This window comes from Schistocerca cancellata, chromosome 11, assembly GCF_023864275.1.
Source record: "Schistocerca cancellata isolate TAMUIC-IGC-003103 chromosome 11, iqSchCanc2.1, whole genome shotgun sequence".
NCBI classification, from domain to species: Eukaryota; Metazoa; Arthropoda; class Insecta; order Orthoptera; family Acrididae; genus Schistocerca; species Schistocerca cancellata.
Genome location: NC_064636.1, coordinates 25,144,896 through 25,172,698, shown reverse-complemented (window position 1 = coordinate 25,172,698; position 27,803 = coordinate 25,144,896). Strand labels below are relative to the sequence as shown.

The following is a 27,803-nucleotide window of genomic DNA, read 5'->3' as shown; positions in this document are numbered from 1 at the left end:
TGTGACACTACTGCTACATTGCCCCATACCTCAATTTGGTCACCTGCTGCCAGAAAAACTTCAAGAGATTGTGCTATTTGCAAAATGTCTGCCAATGGAGGGGGGAGGGGCTGTTTCACAGACAAAAACCTGATGGACTTCATTGGCCAGAGGTAAACAGATAATTGTGTCATGTACCATAGAGTTTGCCTAATAGTCATTATGGGCGTTAGTGATAAATTGGCTCTTACGGCTAAGGCAGTGAAGTTTTGTTGCCCTGTATAACAGGTCTGGTTTCTTGTGCAGTGTTACGTGGCTTTATGCTTAATTACAGACTTACTATTTTATCAGTTGATTTGTTTTCACCACGTAACGCCCGCTGTTTATGTCTCTCTTCGTTGCTGAGCAATGTATCACTTTTCGTTCTGACGCCACAACTCTTCCTTTCCTATATCTATACAACTTTTTATCTATACAAATGATGAACTATTGGTTTTGCCGTTTAACAACTTTTTAATAACTGTGGAAGTATTACAGGCATCGGATCCCACCTAATGTGTCACCCACCTATACGTTTTACATGAACCTTTCAAGGCTCGGTCGATCTGTTTACAAAGAGAAAGCAGAATATCTCTTCCTTTGACGTGTCTTCCATGGCTCGCGGTAGTTTGCAGCATTTGTTTTATTCCTTGCCCACTTGCCGCAACGTCGAGCTTTCGTGGTGATCGTTGGGCAACGTCCCCCACGTTATCTGCAACATAAATAAACTTTCTTCCCACAGTATTTCTGAAAACCCAAAAACAAACTTAAAGAACATAATAATAATAACTGTTCTTACAATTATTCATATAAGTCTTGGTCGATTTAACGAGGAGTAGGACAGGCCTAATCCTTGTGAGCCCACAATTGCGACATCGGTAGCATTCAAGGTCAAGGTGTGCCACTACAATGTATGTTCGTTTGCGATGGTAACTGAACAATAAACTGCACGTGTGATCAAAAGTAAGAGCTGCCAGTTCATGTAAAGGAGCAGGCTGACACAGTAAATGATACACCCGAGGTGGAATCCACGAGAGGAATAAGGCTTTGCAAAAATTCAAATCTGTCACACTGAAAGCCAAAAAAAATACAGTCCGAATCTTTCTTACATAAGCTCCCCAATCCTTGGCCAAATCATCACACAGAAGAAAAGTGGGTGGGTAGACCAGTGGAATTGTATCCTATCTGTCAATGGAAGCCGACAAGGTGGTCAGTGCTGAAGTCAGGCATTCAGTCAGGGACAGTAGCACGGTGTCCATAATGACTACACCTGATTAAACTACACTTAAAGACTGCACACGCGGGAACTGTTCCAATCTCGTTGTCAGTCGTGAGTAACTGAGTAATAGACAAAACCAATCCAGGTATCACAAATATGACTCTATTCATAAACCTCTGAACAGTAAGAAGAGCAAGCCTCTCGTGACTCCACACACGCCAAGATGAAACAATCCTACAGAAGGCGCAGCATAAGTGATACACAGAACAACTTATGTGAGTGATACAAACTAAAAGAACATAGTGAGGCTAGGTGAGCATTGCTCTGCATGTATATAGATGGTGTGGCAGAGACCGTGCCTGGTGCAGGTATCCTACAGGTGGCCTCTAGTGTTCGGCCTGCTCCGATACAGTTGGCAGTGGATTTAAGTACACACATGTAGTGACCAGCCAGAGTGGCCGTGCGGTTCTAGGCTCTACAGTCTGGAACCGAGTGACCGCTACGGTCGCAGGTTCGAATCCTGCCTCGGGCATCGATGTGTGTGATGTCCTTAGGCTAGTTAGGTTTACGTAGTTCTAAGTTCTAGGGGACTGATGACCTCAGCAGTTAAGTCCCATAGTGCTCAGAGCCATTTGAACCAACACATGTAGCGACACTACGCTCCGCCCACTCACACTCACACACACTAGTAGCAGGATACAGCAAGAATATAGAAAGCTTGCTCTGTCACCTCTTATATTTCATTATGGTTTCCACCAATCCACCTCGTAAATCACATTGTTATAACACATACAGGGTGTATCATAATTAATGGCGTAAAAGCGTATAGTCAAAAGTACGCAATACTAGACGCAAAAAAGTCTCAGTAAACATGGCCTCCAAAATGCAGACCTTAAGAGCTAAGAGTGCTTCATCATCAATACTCTGAAACAAATATTTTCTACTGAAAGCTCTTTTCTTTCCATATTTTCTGAGGAGCTACTATGGACCAAAACAAGAAAAATAGTCCAGTAAACATGCACCCTTAAAGTGCATACCTAAGGAGCTGTATGAGCACTTCTATTAAACAAGTGGTCATGGCTCTTAAGGTACTGGTATGCATTTTAGAGCCCATGTTAACTGAAATGTTTTTGCTTGTAATATTGTGTACATTCAACTCACGATGTTTACACCATTAATTATGGTACATCCTGTACAGAAAGGTATAAACAGCTTTGAGCACTTCTGTATCTACACTCATGCTCATAAATTAAGGATAATTGCAGAATGTGGTGCCACACAATGTGGCACTATACAAAACTGGCACTAATAGCATAGGCACATAGGGAACACACACGACACAAATGTGTAAGTCCACGGTATTGGTGATAAGTTAAGAAAACTGTCCCGAAACACATGTGCTACAAAACACCACTGTTTCCTGTGCATGTATCCCGACATCGATACGTGATATGATCACGATGCACACGTATACAGGCCTCACAATGGGTTGTCATACTCTGGATCAGGTGGTCAAGTGGGTGCTGGGGTATAGCCTCCCATTCTTGCAGCAGTTCCTGTTGGAACTCCTGAAGTGTCCTAGGGGTTTGAAGACGTGCAGCGATACGTCGACCGAGAGCATTCCAGATGGGGTTTAGGTCTGGAGAACAGGCAGGCCACTCCATTCGTCTGATATCTTCTGTTTCAAGGTACTCCTCCACGATCGCAGCTCAGTGGGGCCGTGCGTTGTCATCTATCAGAAGGAAGGTGGGATGCAGTGCACCCCTGAAAAGGTGGAAAATGACGTCCCGATACACCTGACCTGTTACAGTTCCTCTGTAAAAGACGTTCAGGGGTGTATGTGCACCAATCATAATCCCACCCCACACCATCAAACCATGACCTCCATACAAGTCCCTTTCAAGGACATTAAGAGGTTGGTATCTGGTTCCTGGTTCACGGCAGATGAAAACCTGGCGAGAATCACTGTTCAGACTATACCGGGACTTGTCCGTAAACATAACCTGGGACTACTGTTCCAACGATCACGTACTGTGTTCTTGACACCAGGCTTTACGGGCTCTCATGTGACCAGGAGTCAGTGGAATGCACCTTGCAGGTCTCCAAGCGAATAATCCACGTCTGTTCAGTCATTTGTAGACTGTGTGTCTGGAGACAGCTGTTCCAGTGGCTGCAGTAAGGTCCGGAGCGAGGCTACCTGCAGTACTCCGTGGCCATCTGCGGGCACTGATGGTGAGGTATCAGTCTTTTTGTGGTGTTGTACACTGCGGACGTCCCCTACTGTAGTGCCTGGATACGTTTCCTGTCTGCTGGAATTGTTGCTATAGTCTTGAGATCACACTTCGTGGCACACGGAGGGCCCGTACTACAACCTGCTGTGTTTGACCAGCCTCCAGTCGCCCTAGTATTCTACCCCTCATAATGTCATCAATATGTGTTCTTTGAGCCATTTTCAACACACAGTCACTGTTAGCACGTCTGAAAATGTCTGCACATTTACTCGCTGCACCATACTCTGACATGCACCAACACACCTCTGTGTATGTCCGCCGCTCGTGGTCTCGCGGTAGCGTTCTCGCTTCCCGAGCACGGGGTCCCGGGTTCGATTCCCGGCGGGGTCAGGGATTTTCACCTGCCTCGAGATGACTGGGTGTTTGTGTTGTTGTCATCATTTCATCATCATCCAGGAAAGTGGCGAAATTGGACTGAGCAAAGATTGGGTAATTGTACGGGCGCTGATAACCACGCAGTTGAGCGCCCCACAAACCAAACATCATCATCACACCTCTGTGTATGTGGACAGCTGCCAGCGCCACCGTGTGACGACCGCAGGTCAAATGCACCACATGGTCATACCCCAAGGTGATTTAAACCCGCAAACTGCCCACGAGAGCATTGTTTCACTATGTATCAGCATTGTCCTTAATTTATGAGCACGAGTGTCTATCTACATCTATACTCTTCAATCCACCATGAGGTCTATGGCAGAGGGTAGGTCCCATTGTACCAGTTATTAGGATTGCTTCCTGTTCCATTCATGTATGGAGATTTGGAAGAATGATTATCTGAATGCCTTTCTGCATGCAGTAATTATTCTAATCTTATCTTCATGGTCCCTGTGTGAGCGATACATTGGGAGTTGTTGTATATTCCTAGAGTAATAATTTAAAGCTGGTTCTTGAAACTTTGTCAGTAGACTTTCTCAGGACAGTTTACATCTGTCTTAAAGAGTCTTCCAGGTCAGTTCCTTCAGTATCTCTGTGGCACACTCTCACAAACCTGTGACCATTTGTGGTGCCCTTCTCTGTACATGTTAAATATCCCATGTTAGGCCTATCTGGTACAGGTCCCACACACTTGAGCAGTATTCTAGAACCAGTTCCCGAGTGATTTGTAAGCAGCCTCCTTTGTAGATTGATTGCACTTCCCCTGTGTTCTACCAATGAACCAAAGTCTACCATCTGCTTTACCCATGACTGAACCTATGCGATCATTCCATTTCATATCCCTACAAAATGATACACCCAGGTATTTTGTGAGATTCCAACAAGTGGATCATTGATATTACAGTCATAGGATACTACATTTTTTTTCACTTTGTGAAGTGCACTATTTTACATTTCTGAACATTTAAAGTAAGTTGCCAATCTCTATACCACTTTGAAATCTTATTGATATCTGACTGAATATTTATGCAGCTTCTCTCAGATAGTACTTAATTAGATGTAACTGCATCATCTGCAAAAAGCCTGAAGTTACTATTAATATTGTCTTAAAGGTCATTAATATACAATATGGACACCAAGGGTCCGAACACATTTCCCTAGGACACAACCGAAACTACTTGTACATCTGACGACAACTCTCTATCCGAGATAACACGTTGTTTATGATATCTTACTTTTGCTGTTTCAGGAAGACCCCGCAATATTCTCAGTGTCTGACTTCAGTATAAAGAAAGTTACAGATCAAAAATTTGGACTGGTTGCAGCTGAGAATAACATAACAACCACATCAGTGTCCTTTTTAGATGTGGGTTGATAAAAAGGTCATTGGCTAATCATAAATCTAATAGGCACATTCAAGTGAAAGAAACATGAATTGTGAGTTTTTTAAAACTAGACAGATTTAGATTAGATTAGATTTACTTTCATTCCAATTGATCCGTAGTGAGGAGGTCCTCCAGGATGTGGAACATGTCAGAAAAACAATAATACATGACAAATATTTACAACTAAAACAAATAAGCTAATGTACCATTTCACAGGTCCCAAGTGGAATGATCGTCATATTTTAATGAACACTAAGAGTCATTTTACAAATACTAATGCACTGAATTTAAAATAAAAAAGTTTTTTATTTATTTATAAGGTAAAAACATGTAATACAACTACTGAAATACTTATTTACAATGAACACATTACTGCACTGAAATGGTGCAGAAGTTAGATTTTACTTACACACAACCACACACACACACACACACACACACACACACACACACACACAGACACACAAATTTTCAGTGAACACATTACTGCACTGAAATTGTGCACTAGTAGTAATCTAGTATTCATGCTCTATTCCAGGAGTACCTAGCTTTAGTGGTGTGGGTGCTGGTAATGGACAAGCAGGCGAGGAACAACCAGACATCACTGCTTCTGTTAAAGAACTGGTTTCTACATAAAATTTGAGCTTACTGGTTTGCGTTCCACACTTATTTTCTATTTCCTCTACCTACTCAGTCACTTCAGACTTCACTTGAATTATATTATTACATAAAATTTCAGTCATTAATGATTGATTCTTGCATGCTACCTCACATGAATCTTTTGTTTTAAAATTTCATCTCTCAGTAAATAGATGGCTTCAGCTTGTTCTTTTCTCAAGTTAGTCATAGCATTAGTGGTCTCAACACTGAAACAATGCTCCTTTTTACAAGCTACAAAAACTCTCTGTGATGTGATTTTGTTACTTGGTAGGATCCAAGCATATAATGAACCTTGTGATGTTTTTGTTATTCAGTGTGTTGATTATACAACACAGTGACTAATGGGTACAGAGCATTTAAAATATTTCTTTTACAGAAGCAGTGATATCTGGTTGTTCCTTGGCTTCTTGTCCATTATCACCGCAACATCACTAAGGTCAGGTACTTCTTTCCCTAGCACTCCAGACAACTGTGATCACATATCATTCCTAATACAACAGTTTCCAAAACAATTAGCACACAGTTAATTTCCCTTAGATCTAAGCTTATCTTACTTATAGTACCCTCCGTCCAAAATTGGTACTTGAAAGCTGCTTGTAATTCATGAAATATAAATCCCAAGTGTGCTGCAACACCTCTTATAAATAATCTACAGCAAATATAATTTTCCATTCCTCAGTCCATCCTTTTGGGAATATATCCTGGAATGACTTCAAAAATATTACAGGATGCAAATGCCCAGCTAAACTGTAGGGAACAAAATTGTGTAGTTTTAATTCCTCTACCTCTAAGGTGGTATCTTTAACTACAATAATTTAATTTAAAATGTGTTTCCTAACTTGATTCAGTTGCTTTCTAATCCCTTGTTTAGTTAGACATGTAATGTTTTCTAAAGAAGGTATAGCAGGTTCCAATATCTTTACCCTTGTGTTAATTCTTATTGTGGTCCTTGAGTTTTACTAAAATTGGTTCCTACACAGGATTCGAGCTCATCAGTTTGCATTACACACTTATTTTCTATTTCCTCTACCTACTCAGTCACTCCAGACTTCATTTGACGTAAATTATTAGGTAAATTTTCAGTTACTACTGATTGATTCTTGCATGCTGCCTCACATGAGTCTTTTGTTTTAAAATTTCATCTCTGAGTGAACAGATGTCTTCAGCTTGTTCTTTTCTCAAATCAGCCATAGCATTAGTGGTGTCAACACTGAAACTATGCACTTTCTTACAAGCTACATATAAATCCTCTGTGTCTCTTTCCTTACGTTTTACACAATTATCTCGAGTTTTATTTAATACCTCCAGCCCAGTCATTTCAACCTCATGTTGTAATTGACTAATATCAATTTTAATATATTTTCTTAATTGACTATTTTCTAATTTTATTTCTTAATTCACTAGTATGAAATGGTATATCAATTTTAATTCCATATAATTAACTTATCTTCTAATTTAACAAATTTAAATTTTAATTCATTATAATCATAATTGAATTTATCAAGATTAGCTCTCATTTCTAATGTTAATTTTCAGTTGTAAGCTTGTGATTAGTCATATTTGAACAATATACGCTATACCCAACTTGGTATTTTTTCATTTCATGACTCACTACCATATGTACTAGATTCCTCGTCATTTCATCCCACACATACCTTGTCAATTTAAAGTTTTGTTACTGTAACTTTCTACAGTTCCTGGTCTTTTTAGAAAACTTTCTATTTTGTCAAACAAAGTAAACAAATCCTTCTTGTAATCTCCTTCACAGTCTGTCATATACATGTGGCCTCCTCGATTGCACAACAGCCAAACAAGTTATTGGAAGATCCCTCGCACATAGGGTTCAGAGCGTGAAGCCACCACTTGCTTCTGGCAACAAGTGTCAATGCCTCACCTGACAAGAATTAGAGCGAGTACTGTGTCCCCTCATGGTAGGTTCTGAATACACCAGAGACAGCATGTTGTTTGGACAGTTTCAACAAAACAAGCTAGCTAGCTAGTGTTCTCACTGTGTGCTCTGCAAGGGCAACAGTCCTGCCGCCTCGAAGTCAGCACCGTTGAACCACACACCTTTATCTGGGCAGCTGGCACTGTGAACTCCACTCCAAACTTGCTAAGAGTTCCAGTGGATGCAGTGAGAGAGGAACTGAGCCACACTTGATGTAGATATGAGCTTGCGACGGATTTTTTACGTGCGTGCGTGCGATGCACCAGTTGCGACGGATTATTACGTTGCTGCTGCAATGCAATTTCTTTTATAATTTTTGTTCACCTACCTCTTTACAGCAGTAGATCTTCGCACGTAAACTCCTGACTGCAACTACTTACGAGATCACAGAAAAGCAGTGTTGAGGAAACTGTAACCTCATAGCTACACGCCGGAGGCCGCTATAAGTAAAATTTGCTGAAAATTGTCTGTGTACTTTAAAGAAATGATTTGGAAAGGGGATGTCACTCGTACTTTAAACATGAAGTTCAAATTTAAAACTTCAATAGATCTTTATTGCCGTTAAGCAAGATCATCAGCCCACATTACGAAATTACTAAAGTTTCTCCTCACACTTATCGCCATACCTAAAACAGCCAGAACTTTTACCTTCCCAAATTCTGAAACCAATTACTTGTAACACAGTCAGTGATCAGCCAATTACTTCTGCACACGATATTCAGTGGTTGTCTTTAGTAAAAGTTTATGCTCACCGTAAAATACTCAGTAAGAATATACTCAGTACCGCCACGCTATATAATTCAAAGTTCACTCACTATTTTCGTCGGAACGAATTATCACAACACTCTAAAGTTTTCATAAACAGTTTCGGCTCACTACCAGATACCATTAACACTGGATCATAACGCGGAAGTCATCCCAAGACTTCATCTTACACATAATGCGAAAAGTCACATCCAGCACAACCGCCTCCAATCAAAGCTAGCTCCCGACACCCCTCTCACTCTCCCACACTCAAAACTATATCTCCTTGCTAGGCAGCCAACCGTCTCGCTTCTCATTGGCTGTCAGCACTTACGACCAATGAGAACTCACTTTTAGGGCGCGGCTCACGCCAAAATGTAGCAAGCACAAATCACTTCTCTAGGCTCATTGACGTCATCAAATTAAGTAACACAAAACTCTCTAATTAAATAAACAAAACAAAATGAACTATAAGCTTTACTCTACATCTGGAAATTTATTATGTAGTCGCAAACGTTCTGGCTGTCTTATACATAAGCATACATACTTGGACATCCGACATTCACTAGTAGGGGAACCACTAGTGGATTCGTTCCCACGTTACAGAGTTGGAACACTTGCCAGTTCCTGTAGAGAATTACATGAATGATTTTTAATAATGCCGAACGTCCCACATACTCTCACGCACGCATTCTCATTCACACATACCCTAACACATAATACACATATTTACTTAGAATTCTTGGAATTATTATTATAGAAAAGTCACAGAGGTTTTCTGAAACTAAAAACTTTCCAAATTTATATATGAACACTGAAAGTGTTATCAGATCATCGTAAATAGTCACTGAAGGTGAACTATTACATCACTGTATTTATTTAAATTCTTGACTGTCGGAAAATTAAGTTTTTTTTTTTTTTTCTTATGGAATTTCACTAACTTCCAAAGTACAACTATTTTTGATCTCAGACTTTGACATATTGTTTGTTTTCACAACAGAAGGTTGTACATCAAGTATGACGTTCCTCAGGTTATTCCTTTATTAGTTATCAATATTTTTAGTTTCGTATAATGTAAGTGGCCTGCCAGCGCTACTCCACTGCTTTCATACGCGCAGCTGCAACAGGTGGTCGTGATGTCAGTGTGCAGGACACAACTCGTCCGTTACTGACCGTATAATACTCTACCGGCTTACACTGCAGCCCACATACATTCTGAAGTAAAGCTTTTCATAGACAAATGGGCGATCGCGCACTAGTTGCGGCGCCACAAGCTGAGTAGCACATCCACTGTCTCACATACAGGTTGAAGTCCTCATACTGCCACTGATCACCTTGCTCATCCATTACAGTTTGTGATATCAATCTAATGCCAGTAAGATCCTGGCAGGATTGCTAGTGTGGAATTTCTGGTGTTTGTAGGCTGAGTTTAATTAACTGCATATCAGTTCCCTCACTCCTATTTCCTGTGTACTCAACAAATAATTCAGTTCTGATCCAGGTGAAATGTCAGTCGACATGGAGTCTAATATTCAAAATCTACAATGGATACACAAGGGAAATTGTCTATTTGTAGCTCTAAATACAAGGGTGTTTTGAAAAGTTCTTGGAACAGAATAGAAAAAAAGTACTTACATCACTGAAACTTTTTTTTATGTTTCAATGTAGTCTCCTTGTATGCACTGGGCCCAACAATGTTCCAGGCCTTGATCCCATCTCGAAAATGAGTTTCCTCCAGGCCTACAAAATAGTTGTCAACTCCGGCTATCATTCTTCATTTGAAGTGAATGTTCGTCCACCAAGAAAAATTTTCAGTTTTCAGAAGAGATGGAAGTTGGACAGGGCTGTATCAGGTGAATAAGGCGGGTGTGGCCACAATTCACACCTTAATTCGTATAATTTTGCCATGGCCGCAACATGCAGTTTTGATCCCATGTAAGAGACATGGCACCCATCTTGCAGATAATTTTTTTTCATTTCTAATTATTCAGTTAAAATGTGATATACCTTTTCAGATGACATCTGGCAAGCATGAGCAATTTCACTCACTTTCAGTTGGTGCTCCTCCATGACCATTTTGTGCACTTTTGCAATGGTTTCTGGAGTAGTGACAATCTTGGCTGACCACTGAGCGGATCATCATCTGAGCTCTCCCGCCCAAATTTAAGTTCATCTGTCCCCTTGGCAACAGTTGAATATGAAGGAGCAGAGTCCCCCAGTGTATTCAGGAAATTGCCATGAATGTCCTTTGCTTTCATACCTTTCTTTACGAAGTAGATAATCACTGCTCGAACCTCGATTTTTTTTTTCCATCCTCACAAATCACTATGCGGGAACAACAGAGCCATGTCATCACCACAGCTCTCTTCCAAGAGCACTGATGTAGCATGTGTTTACAGGCAAACAGTCTAATGAGTATCACATGAACAACTTGTTGTGCTAGTGCTGTCCTCTTGTGGCGATTCTGAGAACTTTTCAAACCACGCTTGAATAAAAGTCTGAGCTATGGCAAAAGAGTTTCTAGTAGTCCAGTTCATGTAATATTCTTTACATTAAATAGAAGTTTGCAGAATTATTGCCCTTCAACATTCACACTTGGCTAACTTCAATCTACCAATGAGAACCACAAAATATTGTTAGGTAAAACATAAATTTGTCTATATTCTGAAACTTTTCCATATATGTACGAGGTCTGTTCAAAAAGTTATGGAACTTTGTACACAGAATTTTTCTATGCTTACCATTTACTACTTATTGTGTATGCCCCCCTTTGAAATACTTTCCTCTGGAATTGATACAGTGCTCCCAGATCCGTTTCCACTTTTGCAAGCAGTCTTGCTGGATCGTGCAGAACGCCATCTCTGAATTTCCTTTTACCTTGTCTATCATTGCAATTCTTCGTCCTTTCATTGGGGTTTTCAACTTTGTAAATAAGAAAAGCCCACAGCGTCAAGTTCGGGAAAGTTTGGAGGATGAGGCAGCACAGTGATTTTATTTTTTGTGCAATAGTCACACACCAACACGAATGAATGTGCATGTATGTTATCGAGATGTAAGAGCCATGAATTGTCTCACCAAATTTCAGGTTGTTTCCTTCTCACATTTTCTCACAGGCTCTGCAACACACCTTGGTAGTACCATCAATTAACAGTTTTCCCCAGTGGCACAAATTCATGATGAACTAATCCTTCAAAGTCAAAGAAAACTATCAGCAGGACTTTCAAATTTGACCTGACCTTTTGAGCTTTTTTTTGGTCTCGGAGAACCTTCCTGGACCCAGTGTGAAGACTGAATCTTGGTCTCAACATTATAATCGTAGATCCACAGCTCATCAAAAGTTATGATTCTGGTAAGGAAAATCTCAATCTCATTTGCACGATACAAAAGCTGTTCACAGATTGTGAGGTGAAGATCTTTCTGGTCTTGACTCATGATCCGTGCGACGAACTTGGCAGCAACATGATGTATTCCAAGATACTGTGTCAGGCTTCCATGACATGATCCAACTGATATATCACATTCTTATGCAATCTCTCAGACGTTCAGTCTTCGACTGGCACAATTTTGTTGATGCTCCTCAAGAGTGTCGTCGGTAGATGTTGAAGGGCGGCCAGACAGAACTTCTGTCTGGGCATTTTTAAACCATTTGTCACACTGATTATGGCTGAAGCACTCATCACCATTAGGATTCCTGCATCATTTGGTGTGTCTCTGTAAAGGCTTTCTTGAGTTTCGCATAAAATTTAATGCATATGTGTTGCTCCTCTAACTCTGCCTTCTCAAAATTCACAAACTGTGCAACACAATGTTCTACTCAATACTGCACTGAACAATAACTAACTTACATACAGCAATGAAACACAGGCATATGCAGGGCCGCCAACCGCATTTCACTCCAACACACCATTGCTGCTAAATTACAAATGTGCCTGAATTTTTTGAACAGACCTTGTATAATGCACTGTGCATTCCCTAACTCTTTTCAGATATTCAGTTCATTTTAACATTCAGTTAAGTAGATAATGTAGCCTGCCTCAACATAGAGCAATACATCAGACTGTCAGGCATACAATATAAGGCCTTCACAAAAGAAGACGAAGTGAATGTTCCAGAATTCGAATTGAGAACAACTGCCAACATGAGTAACGTAGAAGTAAATATCCTCGGAGTAGTGAAGCAACTTATATCACTTAATAAAAGCAAGTCTTCTTATCCAGACTGTATACCAATTAGGTTCCTTTCAGAGTATGCTAATGCATTAGCTCCATACTTAACAATCATATACAACTGTTCGCTCGACGAAAGGTCTGTTCCCAAAGACTGGAAAGTTGCACAGGTCACACCAGTATTCTAGAAGGGTAGTGGGAGTAAACCACTACACTACAAGCCCATATTGTTAATGTCGATATGCAGCAGGATTTTAGAACATATATTGTGTTCGAACATTGTGAATTACCTCAAAGAAAATGGTTTATTGACACACAGTCAACATGGGTTTAGAAAACGTTGTTCCCGTGAAACACAACTTGCTCTTTATTCACATGAAGTGTTGAGTGCTGTTGACAAGGGATTTCAGATCGATTCCATATTTCTGGATTTCCGGAAGGCTTTTGACACTGTACCACACAAGCAGTTCATAGTGAAATTGCGTGCTTATGGAATATCGTCTCAGTTATGTGACTGGATTTGTGATTTCCTGTCAGAGAGGTCACAGTTCATAGTAGTTGATGGCAAGTCATTGAGTAAAACAGAAGTGATTTCTGGCATTCTACAAAGTAGTGTTATAGGCCCTTTGCTGTTCCTTATCTATATAAATGATTTTGGAGACAATCTGTGCAGCCGTCTTCAGTTGTTTGCAGATGATGCTGTCGTTATCGACTAATAAAGTCATCAGAAGATCAAAACAAACTGCAAAACGATTTAGAAAAAATATCTGAATGGTGCAAAAAGTGACAGTTGGCCCTAAATAACAAAAAATGTAAGGTCATTCACATGAGTGCTGAAAGGAACTCATTAAACTTCGGACACACGATAAAAACAGTCTAATCTAAAAGCCGTAAATTCAACTAAATACCTAGGAATTACAATTACGAATAACTTAAATTGGAAGGAACACATAGAAAATGTTGTGGGGAAGGCTAACCAAAGACTGTGTTTTACTGGCAGGACACTTAGAAAATGTAACAGACCTACTAAGGAGACACTACGCTTGTCCGTCCTCTTTTAGAATACTGCTGCGCGGTGTGGGATCCTTACCAGATAGGTCTGATGGAGTAGATCGAAAAAATTCAAGGAAAGGCAGCACGTTTTGTATTATCGCGAAATATTGGAGAGAGTGTCACAGAAATGATACAAAATTTTGGCTGGAAATCATTAAAAGAAAGGCGTTTTTTGTTGCGACTGAATCTTCTCACAAAATTCTAATCACCAACTTTCTTCTCCCAATGCGAAAATATTTTGTTGACACCAACCTACATAGGGAGGAACAATCACCACAATAAAATAAGGGAAATCAGAGCTCGTACGGAAAGATACAGGTGTTTGTACTTTCCACGCGCTATACGAGATTGGAATAATAGAGAATTGTGAAGGTGGTTCGATGAACCCTCTGCCAGGCACTTGAATGTGATTTGCAGAGTATCCATGTAGATGTAGATGTAGATAATGACTACAGGTAAAGCATTTATTCAATGCCGGCAGTGGTGTCCAGATGCACCGTAGCTGCCAATCCGTTGTTGTCTTGCTGCCACTGCATATTCTTCTAAGTGTGCCAGACTACTGCATGGTAGGATTTTATTCTTACTGTGACAGTTTTCAAAACAGTTACAACACAGTTAATTCCCCACTTGTAACATAATTCTGTCACTCAGCAACATTTCCTTCTCATCTCCCTAGCCTTATTAATTAGGAGAGGCAATGAAACAGGTATGTGAATGACCATTACAGGCAGACAATTAGAACCTCTCTGATTCACACACCATACAGATATGGGGTTTTAACAACAAACAATTATTGTCACTGCTAGTTACACCTGTTGATGGACACCTCTCAGTTTTCACTGCTGTAACACAAAATAGTTGCTGTAGTGAGTCTTAATTTTGAATGTTATTTGTAGGTCAGTGTTCCAGGCCTGATAGTCTCCCTCCACTGTGTATTTCCAGAAATACATGAGGTGGACACTTTCAGAGCGGCACATTTTTTGAAACTTCCTGGCAGATTAAAACTGGTGCTGGACCGAGACTCGAAGTCGGGACCTTTGTCTCCCACGGGCAAGTGCTCTACCACTTGAGCTACCCAAGCACGACTCACGACCTGTCCTCACAGTTTCAATTCTGCTAGTTGTACAAGGTTCGCAGAAGAGCTTCTGTGACATTTGGAAGGTAGGAGACGAAGTACTGGCAGAATTGAAGCTGTGAGGCTGGGTTGTGAGTGTGAGGCTGGGTTGTGAGTTGTGCTTGGGTAGCTCAAGTGGTAGAGCTCTTGCCCGAGAAAGGCAAAGGTCCCGAGTTCAAGTCTTGGTCTGGCACATAGTTTTAATCTGCCAGGAAGTTTCCTATCAGCGCAGACTCCACTGCAGAGTGAAAATTTCATTCTTGTCACATTTTTATTTGTAAGCCGTAGCATTCTTGTCTATTTCTACTTAGCATGACTGCTTCAGCTTTCTCTTGGCTAGACTTTTGTGTTCCACTACTACCAATTTGTGGTTTCACTGTATGCAATGAGGCTCTTAGATCCAGGTTCTCCTAATGTGCTCTAGTGAGTTTGGGGAAAAGTAAATGTAGGAAGTCTTTTCGTATGTACTTTACAATATGGTTGTAATAAAAACAGTATATGTCATTTGTAACTATTAACTAAATGCTTGTATGCTTTCACTACTGCCTACATGTCTGCACTGAGGAGTAAAGTGGATAGGGAGAAAGTATTTCCAAAATGTTTAAAGACTTCATAGAATAAGTCATTACAGAAATAGTAGGGTAAGATATTTTTTTGACTAGATAGTGTTGTTGTTGTTGTTGATGATAAATTGCTCAGGTTTATAGCTTCCTGTGTAAAATGTTAGCTCAACACAGATATCCTTCCAAGAAACCACATTTTGAAGTATGTGTATTAAGCCATCTTGTCACGCAAACTAAGGTTTATATTGGTGCTCTGAGGATTCTTGCAGTGTATCCGTACAATTACTGTTGTGTGGTGGTTCCATCTTAACCCTCTGTTTCATGGGTTTTCTTTAGGAAACCAATTCTATTTAAAAAAAAAATATCTGTGGGTAACCGGCTGATCATAGAAAGTTTGATTTAAAAATGTCTTAGATTTGTTGGTGTATGACAATAAACTGAAAATATTGATTAATTACTAATCAGTCACTTACAGGGATATGGAAACATAATCTCTGCTGTCGCTAAGCATCATTCTATTTACCTTAAAAATTTAACTAGATATGAACTAAGAGGCAGAAATAATTCACTCTTTCAGCTGCTGTCACGCATTTTTACACCCACTCAGACTTCAGCAACATAATTGTGCTAACCACAGCCTAGCTCAATCCAGCCAGATCGTGTCTGTGCCGGATGGCAACATCGTGCTTATAACACTATACATAAATATATGGTTTGTTGCCAGATAGCAACACCACGTAATACATGATTAAGTTTCTGTGGCTATGGACCTTTTAGTATTTTACATTTGTGATTATTTCTAGTGGTATTTTGCCAGTGATTTACTTTAAAAATAGAGGGCTATTTCCTCAAATTGCCATTTCTGTATTTTGAAAGACAGCTCAGCCACTCTTTACACCAGGTGTTGATCCTTTGCAGGTTCTCTTACATTCTGCTAACATTTCCTCTCATTGCAACTTCCCTTGGAACAGAAAAGTTTTCAAGGGTCTTTTGACATTATTTAATGGTTCATATGATGTTGCAGAATGATAATGAATTGACAGTAATTTTGATCTTTGCATCAGCCATTTGGCATCTGATGATCTCTCCAAGTTGAGGATGGCTTACTCAGTTCTGTTCACTGGGATATCTTCAGTTCAGTGACAGACCTGTTCCAGTTTTCGAGAAGCTTGCATTTTGTTCACTAGATGACAGTGCAGAAATGTACTGAATTGTGAATTGTGGTTTATTTGTCTCATAATGTACATAATCTAAATCAGTTGATTCAGTTACAGGAGCCACGTCAAATTGTGGTAATATTTCCCCATAAACAAAGAACAGCTGATGTTAACTGACAGCATAATAATAATAATACAATTTTGTTATACATACATGCATTCATACAATAAAATCTAACACTTAATTGCCCCTTGCTCAAATGATCATTTCACCCTCTGTGAATTCTTCTGTTGAATAGTATCATTTCTCCCACAGAATATGCTGTAGCCTTGTTTCCCAAATTTCTCTGGCCGGCTGGAGTGGTCGTGTGGTTCTAGGCGCTACAGTCTGGAGCCGAGCGACCACTATGGTCGCAGGTTCGAATCCTGCCTCGGGCATGGATGTGTGTCATGTCCTTAGGTTAGTTAGGTTTAATTAGCTCTAAGTTTTAGGCGACTGATGACCTCAGAAGTTAAGTCTCATAGTGCTCAGAGCCATTTGAACCATTTTTCAAATTTCTGGCTTCATATTAAATATGTTTTTGCCCATTAATTTGTTGTATATTGTCATCACCATATACTGTGGTGTATGTGCATATAATTTCAACTTGTGTGTGGGTAGCATAAAATTATTTTTGTTTCTTGTGTTATGTGTATGGTTAAAATAATTCTCCTCAAATAACATTTGTCTATTGTGTAGGAAGATTATAATTTCATAGATGTATATGGAGAGAACAGTGAGGATTTGCAGTTTCTGAAATAATGGGCAACAAGACTCTGCTGTGCAGTATTCATGTATCGGACACTTTTCTTTTGCAGTTTCAGTATTCAAGATTCCCCCAGAAAAAAATCCCATACCTAATGACAGATTTGAAGTTCCACACATTTCGAATGTTTGGTTTTGAAATGTAACATATGGGGTTTTGCAATGTTAAGTGCAACCCATTTAACTGGAACCAGTTTTCTAAGGTATCCAGTGTCCTTATTACGGAACTCAGAATTTTTTTCTGCATCACCATCTTCAATTAAAACAGAAGTATCATCAGCAAGCAGAAATGATGGGGAATTTATATTTAAGGGTAAGTCATTTACATAGAATAGGAACACGACTGGCTCCAAAATGGACTCTTGAGTCACACCTTGTGATACTGTATTCCATTTAGATTAATAATCCACTGCATCTGAGGCAATAGTTACCCTTTATTTTCTGTTATGTAACTATGACGTTAGCCAATTTAGAAAATAGTCCTTAACCTCATATTTGTCTAATTTGTAGATAAGCCACACATGGTTCATGGAGTCAAATGCTTTTGTGAGATCATAGAAGATACCTGCAACTATACTCCTCTGACTCAGTGATTTGCCTATCTTTTCAATAAAGGTAATCACTGCATCCAGAATGTTTTTTCCTGGTTGAAATCCAAAGTGGTTACTTCTAATAACATCATATTTTACAGTAAAATTTTTGATCCGTTTTGCAGCTACTTTCTGTTGCAATTTTGTTAGGGCTGGATGAATAAAAATATGCTGATAGTTTCCCATGTCTTTCCTTGACCCTTTCTTGAACAAAGGTCTGACTTTGGCATACTTAAAAACATCGTAAAATCATTCCTGTTCAAAAGACTGGTTGAATATTTTAGATAGGGGAGGTGCTATTATGCCACATATTGTTTTAATCACTTTAGTGGGTATCCAATCCCACTCAGCAGTTTTTTATACCTTCTAGAGTCAGGAAATGTGGTGTCATCTGAGCTACTACTAAGCATGGACTCCTGGTTGTCATGGATGAATGAAGAGAGCGTATATTAATACATTTTGCTGTGAAATCCATATTGGTTCCTGTAAGCAGGATACTTTCTCTTCAAGAAGATAATCTGACATGAGCATGAAATGTGTTGGGTTATTTCACAACAGATGACCATTAGCAATGTAGGTCAGTAGTTGTATGCACCAGTGAGAATAACATTTTTTAAAATGGTAGCCACTAGCACCATTTTCTGACTTCTTTGAATGCTTCGTTGGTCCAGTTACCTGCCTGTTCCTTTCTGTAATCTATACAGAAGTGAACTAGTGTGCAATCACATTGAATGGCATTTCCTCTATTGCATTAACTTTTTTTTCAATTTTATACTTTCTTGTATCTATATCTGTCATTTAGACTTATGATGCAACCTATAGAAAAGTGAATGTAGTGTCAGTTATGGACAAAGCTTATTACAAAGACTGGCAGGGCTGGTATTTTATGCCTTGAGCTGCAGAACCGTGTAAACAGATAGTCTCAAACTGCAATGACAGTCACTAAATAGTTGTACAAAACTGGGAACTGATAAGATTCTAAGCAGTAGTTAGTGATGTGTAGAAACATCATAAGAAGACCCATGTCTACAGGGTGTCTCAAACCTTTTGGGTCAGATTGGAACAGTGGGTCCACAATCAACTGTATTGAGACTGGGAACCAATGGTTGGAAATGGATATTTATTGTGTTATGGGCATATACAGTGTACACTGCAGAACAATATCTTAGCTCGTTGTAATTGTTCAAAGTGATGGCCAGCAGTGTCAACACATGCACGGTAATGGCACGTAAAGTTTTGCCGCACTCTCTCAAAGATCCCTGGTGTCTCTTGTACTAGGAAACATACAGCTTGGACCCTAATAAGCAGGTGTTCATTTATTTCTACAGTACTTTCATACACCAACATCTTGATATAGCCCCAGAAGAAAAAGTTTAGAGATGTGAGATCGGGCGACCACGCTGGCTGTGGGACGAGGTTGCCCCTTTGAATCCAGTGGTGAAGGTACACATTGTTCAGGTGCTCAGAGACATTAATATCGATCTGAGCCAGTGCACCACCATATTGAAACCACATCCCTTCACAGGTAGCAAAGGGTACAGTCTCAATGAACTGTGGCAACAAATCTCACTGCAACAACAGGAAAGTCTGGGCCAGTCAAGTGGAAAGGCAACAAATAAGGTCCTATTAGGTGATGTTGGACAGTGCCCACCCATACATTGACAGAAAATCATTGCTGGTGGCCACTGATGTGGGTGGTGTGGGGATTGTCCTCACTTCAGACGTGGCTGTTGTGATCGGTGAAACACCATGGTGGGTCAATAAGTCCTCATCTGTGAACAACACAAACTGTATGAAGTTTGGAACTACAGCACTGCGGTGACTAATCCATTGACAGAAGTGAACACGGGGCTCAAAATCTGTTGGTTCCAGTGCTTGTGCACGTTATTTATGATAGGGTTGTAATACCTGTTCACCGGTACTCTCCACACTGTATCCTTCAAAGTGTGTGTTTCACAGGCAAGATGACAGATGCTTGTTGCTGGGTGGTCAGCTATGTGATCCAACAACATCTTTGCTAAGTCTGGTGTTTAGACATCTCTTTGGCAGGAACTGTGACTGGTTTCCATGTGGCGTGAATGACCATTTCTTCATAAGTTGATATCCATGGAAATAAACTTCTTCCAATTAGGATGATGTCTATTGGGAAACTGTTCTGTGTACACTCATGCTGCTTTATGGGCACTACATCCTGCCGCACCATACATTAAATGCATTTTGCCAACTTTCATGACAAGTAACATTCCATCTTTGACTACGAGTATGCACTGAACACAGTAAAGCACTTAACTGTCAACAAATCTTGAGCTAACTGATGCAAGAGACAACTGACACTAGGAATAGTGGTGTGTGTGTGTGTGTGTGTGTGTGTGTGTGGGCGCGCGCGCGCGCGCATGGGGCACAGGTTAATGCACTAGTGTGATGCATGTGGTCGTCGTTACACGTCATGAACCAAGTTGTGTACAGTATGTTTGTTTGGTGATCAGGGGTGTATGCTGTTTCTCACCCATTACCTGTTCCAGTATACAACTCACCCAATATGTTTGTGAGATTGTGGCAGAACTGAATGCGCCATTGTCATCTATGCGTTGACACTGGTGGTCATCACTTTGAACAGTTACGATGTTGTTGTTATGTGGTGTGTGCTGTGTATGTCTGAAACACAATAAATATGCATTTCCAACCATTGGTTCCCTATCTCAATATAATCAATTATGGACCCACTATCACCTGTTTCATTTTGATCCAAAAGGTTTGAAACACCCTGTTTATGCAGTGCAGTACAATGGCCTTCTCTTTATCAACATCTTCTAATGCATCACTGTGTGAGTGGTGACTGACAGAATTTGATGTGTAAACTTACTTTGTATATAACTAAAACTCCTTTTTCTTCAGTTCGATATACAGTGTTATGAGTTTGACTTTATTGAACAGTTGTACTACAAAATTTTCAACTCGTATTTCACAGATATCTGTCGTGAGATGAGAAACACTTCACCCTCACATTAGTGTTTTTGGGATTTACTGTATGTGGCTTAGTAAATGAATATCAGTTACACACACACACACACACACACACACACAAAAAGGCAGAGCTGGGAAAATTGCAATGGTAATATTACATGACATGCACAAAAAAGGCTAATCAGATGCAATTCGTGATTGTAATTTTTTAATTGATTCATTAGGAGAACTACATGAAATTTACCCAAGATTAGTATGTTAACCAAGCTCAATCTGATGGAATATTTTAATATTATACAAATATATTTTTCTTTGAAGAAGCAGTCGACACAAGAAAGCTAACTAGCCATGTTATTAGGAAAAAATCAATAAATATATAAGCTTTATGGAATTTTCAAAATCTTAAAAGGTAGAAATAACAAAACATTAAGTCAGTTTTTAATATCAAAATTTGTGGCAGGCATGATTCTTCCAAAAATTTATAAGTTGGTTTTTTTGTTTTATTTTCAGCTCCTAGAAGAGCCATCAGGAATCACAACTTCAAGTGATTATGTAAAAATGGATCCAGAACTAAAAGTAGAAGTGACTGCTACTGAATGGAATGTAAGTATTTAATTAAAAATTGTAGTCAATGTCAGTGAAAATGAGGTATCTAGATAACTGCAAAACAAACCATATATGCTAAAGTCGAAGAGTGGAAAATCCAGGATGGAATGTACCAATATAACGAAAAGGATAGTTGCTACTAACCATATAGCGGAGATGCTGAGTTGCAGAAAAGTGCTTTAAAAAGACTGTCGGGAAGTTAGATTTCAGCCAACAAGGTCTTTGTCAAAAATAGAAACACACACACACACACACACACACACACACACACACAAATGTGAGACTGTGGTCGTGTGTGTGTGTGTGTGTGTGTGTGTGTGTGTGTGTGTGTGTGTGTGTGTGTGTGTGCTCGCGCTAATTAGTCAGTAACATATGTCTAATCTAAAACCATGCTGCATTCCAGGTTTTCCAAGACTAAGGCTTTTCATTTTATCACTGGCTTAGCTTCCCTCTCTGCATACACCAGCTGTATTCCTTCTGTCCAATAGTCAACTGTATCTCACCTTTCCTTAACCCCATACCAATATCTATACAGAGAAACTGAATTCTGTGTAATACCGATATGTGTGCTCTAAGAAGTGGTGTTCAGTTCCTGTTGTGGGAAACTTTTTACCTACCACCATATGTGTGAGCATTACATATACCCTGACGTAAACACTGCAAATAATTGTAGTGGCCCATTGCATTGTGCTATTTTTCATTGCAATTGTCATATTCCATGGACCCAATGGAAAGTGGTCTTGGGAATGTGAAAGGAAGTCAAGAATGTACATTTATTTTAATTTAAATGCAAGACAATGAAATGACTTTAAAATAATGCAGTACAGTGCTAATTCTAAATATACATTAACGGAAAACTTTAAATTTAAGAATTTCTGCGACCATATTCTTCAATGGTGTAGGAGAAGTTGCCCAATAGAAAGATTTTTAATTCAGTCATAAGCTCTGATAGGCTGCTGACTACATGTGTACCAATGTATCTGACTCCTTTCTGTGTTAATGGCAAACCTGTGAGAGATCTTTGCAGTGGTTGTTTTTTGTCCTAGTGTTTATTATTGTCACTATTTCTTGTGAAAAGAGAGGTATTGGTAATGACAAAGAACAGTAATGAATATATTAATTGTGGAGTAGTTGTCAGTTACTAAGTTGTTTGAAAAGGTTTCTGCAGGATTTTCTTGAATTAACATTGAGAGATAATTCTTATAATGTGCTACTGTTTTCTGAGGATACTGTCCTTGTAACTGGAGTTTCCCCAAAAATGATTCTATAACTTGTTAATGAATGGAATGTGCAGAATAAACTTAATTTTTAACTTTCCTGTAGCAGTAATCATGCATAATGTGAACATAGTTAAATGAAGAAACTTTCTACAATTGAGATTTTCATGACAAAAACCATGAACCTTCTGTGTCTACTAAAATATATGGAGGAAGGTCAATAAATAAGTTGCAAATGTCAACTTATCTCATACTGTGTTTAAATTATGTGCACACATTTTTCCAGCATATAGCAGTATATGCATTCTTTTCATAGAGCCAGTGTTTCTTCGTATTATAGCCAGTGCGAGATGATGGATGCTGCATTAGAGTACACCAGTAGAAAAGCATGCACTCATGTAGTTTTTGTGGTCCAAAGAACTGTTGACAGAAGTGCATCACAAAATGTGTCCTAAGCATGGTGACAACTGTTTATCATGGAAACCTCTGATCAGTTGCATTCAGGAGTTTACCACTCCTTGTTAAAGAATCATGGATTGGATGTGTCTTCATTATCCTGTAATGGTGGCAGCAGAAACCACAGTGCAATATGTGGGACACATCATTCGTAATGATCAGCATGTGACGATCAAAGGTGTAATGTGTGCTGTAGACTGTTCACATGGATCTGCTTACATCATCACGCATGACCAGTTGAGATTTGTGTACTTCCATTCTCATAGGTGACCCAAGTTTGTCTCAAGAACAGCTGCCACTTAGAAGTAAATATCCTCAGAGTAGTGAAGCAGCTTAAATAACTTAATGAAAGTAAGTCTTCTGGTCCAGACTGTATACCAGTTAGGTCCTGTCAGTGTGTGCTGATGCAATAGCTCCATACTTAACAGCCATATTGAGTTGCTTGCTCACTCGATGAAAGATCCATACCCAGAGACTGGAAAGTTGCACAGGTCATGCCAATATTCAAGAAAGGTAGTCAGAGAAATCCACTAAATTACATGCCCATATCATTAACATCAATATGCAGCAGGATTTTTGAACACACATTATGTTCGAACATTATGAATTACAGTGAACAAAATGGTCTATTGATACACATTCAGCACAGATTTAGAAAATGTCGTTCTTGTGAAACCCATCTCGCTCTTCACACACACGAAGTGTTGAGGGCTGTTCATAAGAGATTTCATATTGATGCCATATTTGTAGACTTGCAGAAGGCTTTTGACACAACCACACAAGCAGCTTTTAGTGAAATTGCGTGCCTATGAAATATCATCTCAATTATGCGACTGGATACATGATTTCCTCTCAGAGAGGTCACAGTTCAAAGCAGTTGATGAAAAGTCATTGAGTAAAACAGAAGTGATTTCTGAGATTCCCCAAGGTAGTGTGACAGGCCCTTTGCTGTTCCTAACCTATGTAAATGATTTAGGAAACAATCTGAGCAGCTGTCTTAGGCTGTTTGCAGATGATGCTGTCATGTATGGTCTAGTAAAGTCATCAGAAGATCAAAACAAATCACAAAATGATTTAGAAAATATGCGAAAATTGGCAATTGACCTTAAATAAAGAAAAGTGTGAGGTCACCTACATGATTTCTAAAAGGAATTTGTTAAACTTCAGTTACACGATAAATCAGTCAAATCTAAAGACCTCAGATTCAACTAAATACCTGAGAATTACAATTATGAACGACTTAAATTGGAACAAACACATAGAAAATTTTGTGAGGAAGGCAAACCGACAACTGCATACACATCTACTAAAGAGACTGTCTATACTGTGCTTGTCTGTCCTCTTTTGGAGTACTGCTGCACAGTTCTGGGATCCTTACCAGATAGGATTAACAGAGTACATCGTGAATGTTCAGAGAAGAGCAGCTCCTTTTTTATTAATGCGAAATAGGGGTATGCCCTGTTCAAGAGTGGAATAAGGGAGAATTATTGCGAAGCCTCTGCCAGGCACTTAAGTGTGGTTTGTGGAGTTTCCATGTAGAGATGGGAATGAACAGAATGGGTCTCTTTTTGCAGCATCTCATTCAGTACTTTGAGGAAGAAGAGGACTTTGTGGAATGAATTGTTACAGAGGACGAGGCTTCAGCTCACCACTTTCACCTGGGAACAAAACAGTCATCCACAGACTGGAAAGATTCCACTTCCCCAACAACAAAAACTCCAAGACCATTTCATCAGCCTGAAAAATGATGCTCATCATTTTTTGGGACAAGGGAGTGGACAAACTGATGAAATTCGAGCCTTGCAGGAGACTGTGAACGCCAGGTTTTTTTTTTTTTTTTTTTTTTTTTTTTTTTTTTTTTTTTTTTTTCCCAGCACTGTGTGGAATCTGTGATATGTGACTAGCCACAAACAGCCTGGGCCACTGACAAAAGGGGTGATTCCTCTGAATGACAATGCCTGCCCTCACACAACAAGACATATGCAGAAGCTGTGTCATTGGAAATACTTGGAATGTCTGCTGTACAGTCCAGACTTAGTCCCTAGTGACTTTCATCTGTTTACACTCCTAAACTCTTGTTTTGGTGGGTGATGTTCTGAAAGTGAAGAAGCTGTAGCTGATGACACTACATGTTGGCAGCAACAGCAACAAAAGGCTTCTTTGCTTTTGGCTAACAAGGGACTTTTGGCCAAATATACAGGGTGAATATGCAGAAAAGTGAAATAAATTTCAAGAAGTAACATTGATTATTATTGCTTCTATTCTATTGTGAAACTTACGTATTGACTTACCTTTGTAATATTTTAACTTTTGCATTAGGATCTCATGGTCACCACCGTCAAAAGCCATAGTCAACTTAACAAAACATTCTCGAGGGTATGGCAGTGAATTCTGATTGATTCTAGTATGTCACCTGTCAAGGTAAATCTAACCTGTTCAGTTGACAGCCCTTTCTGAAGTCCAAACTGTTTGCTGCTGAGTGCGTTTTCCAGTACTGTGTGTGTATTGAGTCTGTTGTATGTTACCATCTAAAATATGGTTGAAAATGCTGGCAAAAGTGCACAGAATGGTCACGGAGGAGCACCAATTGAAAGTGCATGAAATTGCTCACTCTTGCCAGATGTCATCTGAAAGGCTATATCACATTTTAACTGAAGAATTAGAAATGAAAAAATTATCTAAAAGATGGGTGCCACGACTCCTGAAGCTGGATCAAAAATGTGTGCCGTTGTCACGGCAAAATTACATGAACTAAGATATGAATTGTTGCCACACCTGCCTTATTCACCTGATATGGCTCCATCAGACCTCCCTCTGCCCAAAACAAAATTTTTCTTGCTGGACAAAGATTCACTTCAAATGAAGAATTGATAGCCGGAATTGACAAATATTTTGCACGTCTGGAGAAATGGGATCAAGGCACTGGAACATCGTTGGACCAAGTGTATTAATCTACATGGAGACTACATTGAAAAATTTTAAAAAAGTTTCAGTGATGTAAGTACTTTTTTCCTACTCCATTCTGAGAACTTTTCAAACCACCCTCGTACATGAGGAGTCCAGCATTGGTAGAAATTTGCCATTTTGGATCACACACACACACACACACACACACACACACACACACACACACACACACACACACACACACACCAAAGTGTTGGTGTCAGTCGTATTTGTGCTGGATGGTTGCAGTTGGCGCATACATCTAAGGAGGTTGGATACTATAATTTGGTAGAGAGCGCTCTTTGTATGAGGTATGTAGTGACTGCATGACTATTACCTGCAGAATCACAATGACTAAAATTAGTTTCACAAAGTGTGATTTATTTTTCTGGTTGGGTTGTTACAGGTTTATCCACTTGCTGTTGATGCACTTTCCAACTGTGATTTACGGAGCATTAAGAAAGAGGTATGAAGCTGCTAAATGTGAAGTTCTGTTAATATTTTGCTTGTGCTGGTAATGTTATTGGCTGTTATATAGTTCCGAACTACTTACAGGGATCAGTGAATTGTCAGTGGGTGGACAGAGCTGCAGTACTCCCCACACCATATCCAGAATTAAGTAAATGGACAGTAATGTGCTGGAAATTATGTGATGATGAATGTTACAATAATGAATATTACATGATGTTAATGATAAACAGAAATGGAGAAAGGCAATCACACATATCTAGTCACATGTCTGTAGCATGTAGAAACACGTAACAAACCTAGAGCCATTTTTATCATTTTTAGCTGCTTGTCTGGTTCCAGAAAGCTCTGTTTCTGGCATAAGTACCCACTCTTATGCACACTAACACATAAATAAATCAACATCTCACCACTGAGCAAGGTGACACAGTGTTTAGCACACTGGACTCACATTTGGGAGGACGACAGTTCAAACCCGTGTTCGGCCATCATGATTTAGGTTTTCCGTGATTTCCCTAAATTGCTTCAGGTAAATGCCAGGATGGTTCCTTTGAAAGGGCATATCCAAATTCCTTCCCCATCCTTCCTTAATCCGATGGTGCTGATGACTTCGCTGTTTGGTACCTCCCCCAAACCAGCCATCCAACCAACCTCTGGCCACGTTCCTTCACAGGAGACATGAATCATGTCTGCTATCCAACTGAAGAGGTTCTAACTTCTTTTTACTATCCAGTATTTAGTGGACTTGACTTTCAACTGTATTTCTATTTCTGTACCAAGGTAAAGCTATTAGCTCAGAGAAAGCTTTGTTGATGTACCAAGAAAAGGGATTGTACAGAAAGTTTACAGTGCATTTTATTCGGAGTGAATTATCTTGCTAACTGTGTTGAATGAATTCGTTTTTGCACATGAGCTGATACTAGTTCAAAATAAATGATAATTTTACATGACTGGGCATCAAGATATATATAATAAAGTTTTAAAATTTATGGAAAGTTCTATTTGAGAATTATGAGCTGTTTAGGAATAAAGGAGACGACTCACCAAAATGCAGAAGC

General features: G+C 39.4%; 1 protein-coding gene across 6 annotated transcripts in view; it reads left to right on the top strand.

Moving 5' to 3' along the window:
• The window catches only part of LOC126108126 (zinc finger protein 83-like), a 107,300-nt gene that overhangs the window by 22,287 nt on the left and 57,210 nt on the right, over positions 1 to 27,803 (top strand). For 3 of the 6 annotated variants that reach the window (XM_049913376.1, XM_049913377.1, XM_049913372.1), the window contains exons 3-4: positions 21,563 to 21,655; positions 26,684 to 26,743. In XM_049913376.1, the coding sequence (XP_049769333.1) occupies positions 21,563 to 21,655; positions 26,684 to 26,743 (153 nt within the window). Of the gene's footprint in view, positions 1 to 21,562; positions 21,656 to 26,683; positions 26,744 to 27,178; positions 27,275 to 27,803 lie in introns of those variants that run through there. The other 3 variants (XM_049913374.1, XM_049913373.1, XM_049913375.1) reach the window with 3 other exon arrangements.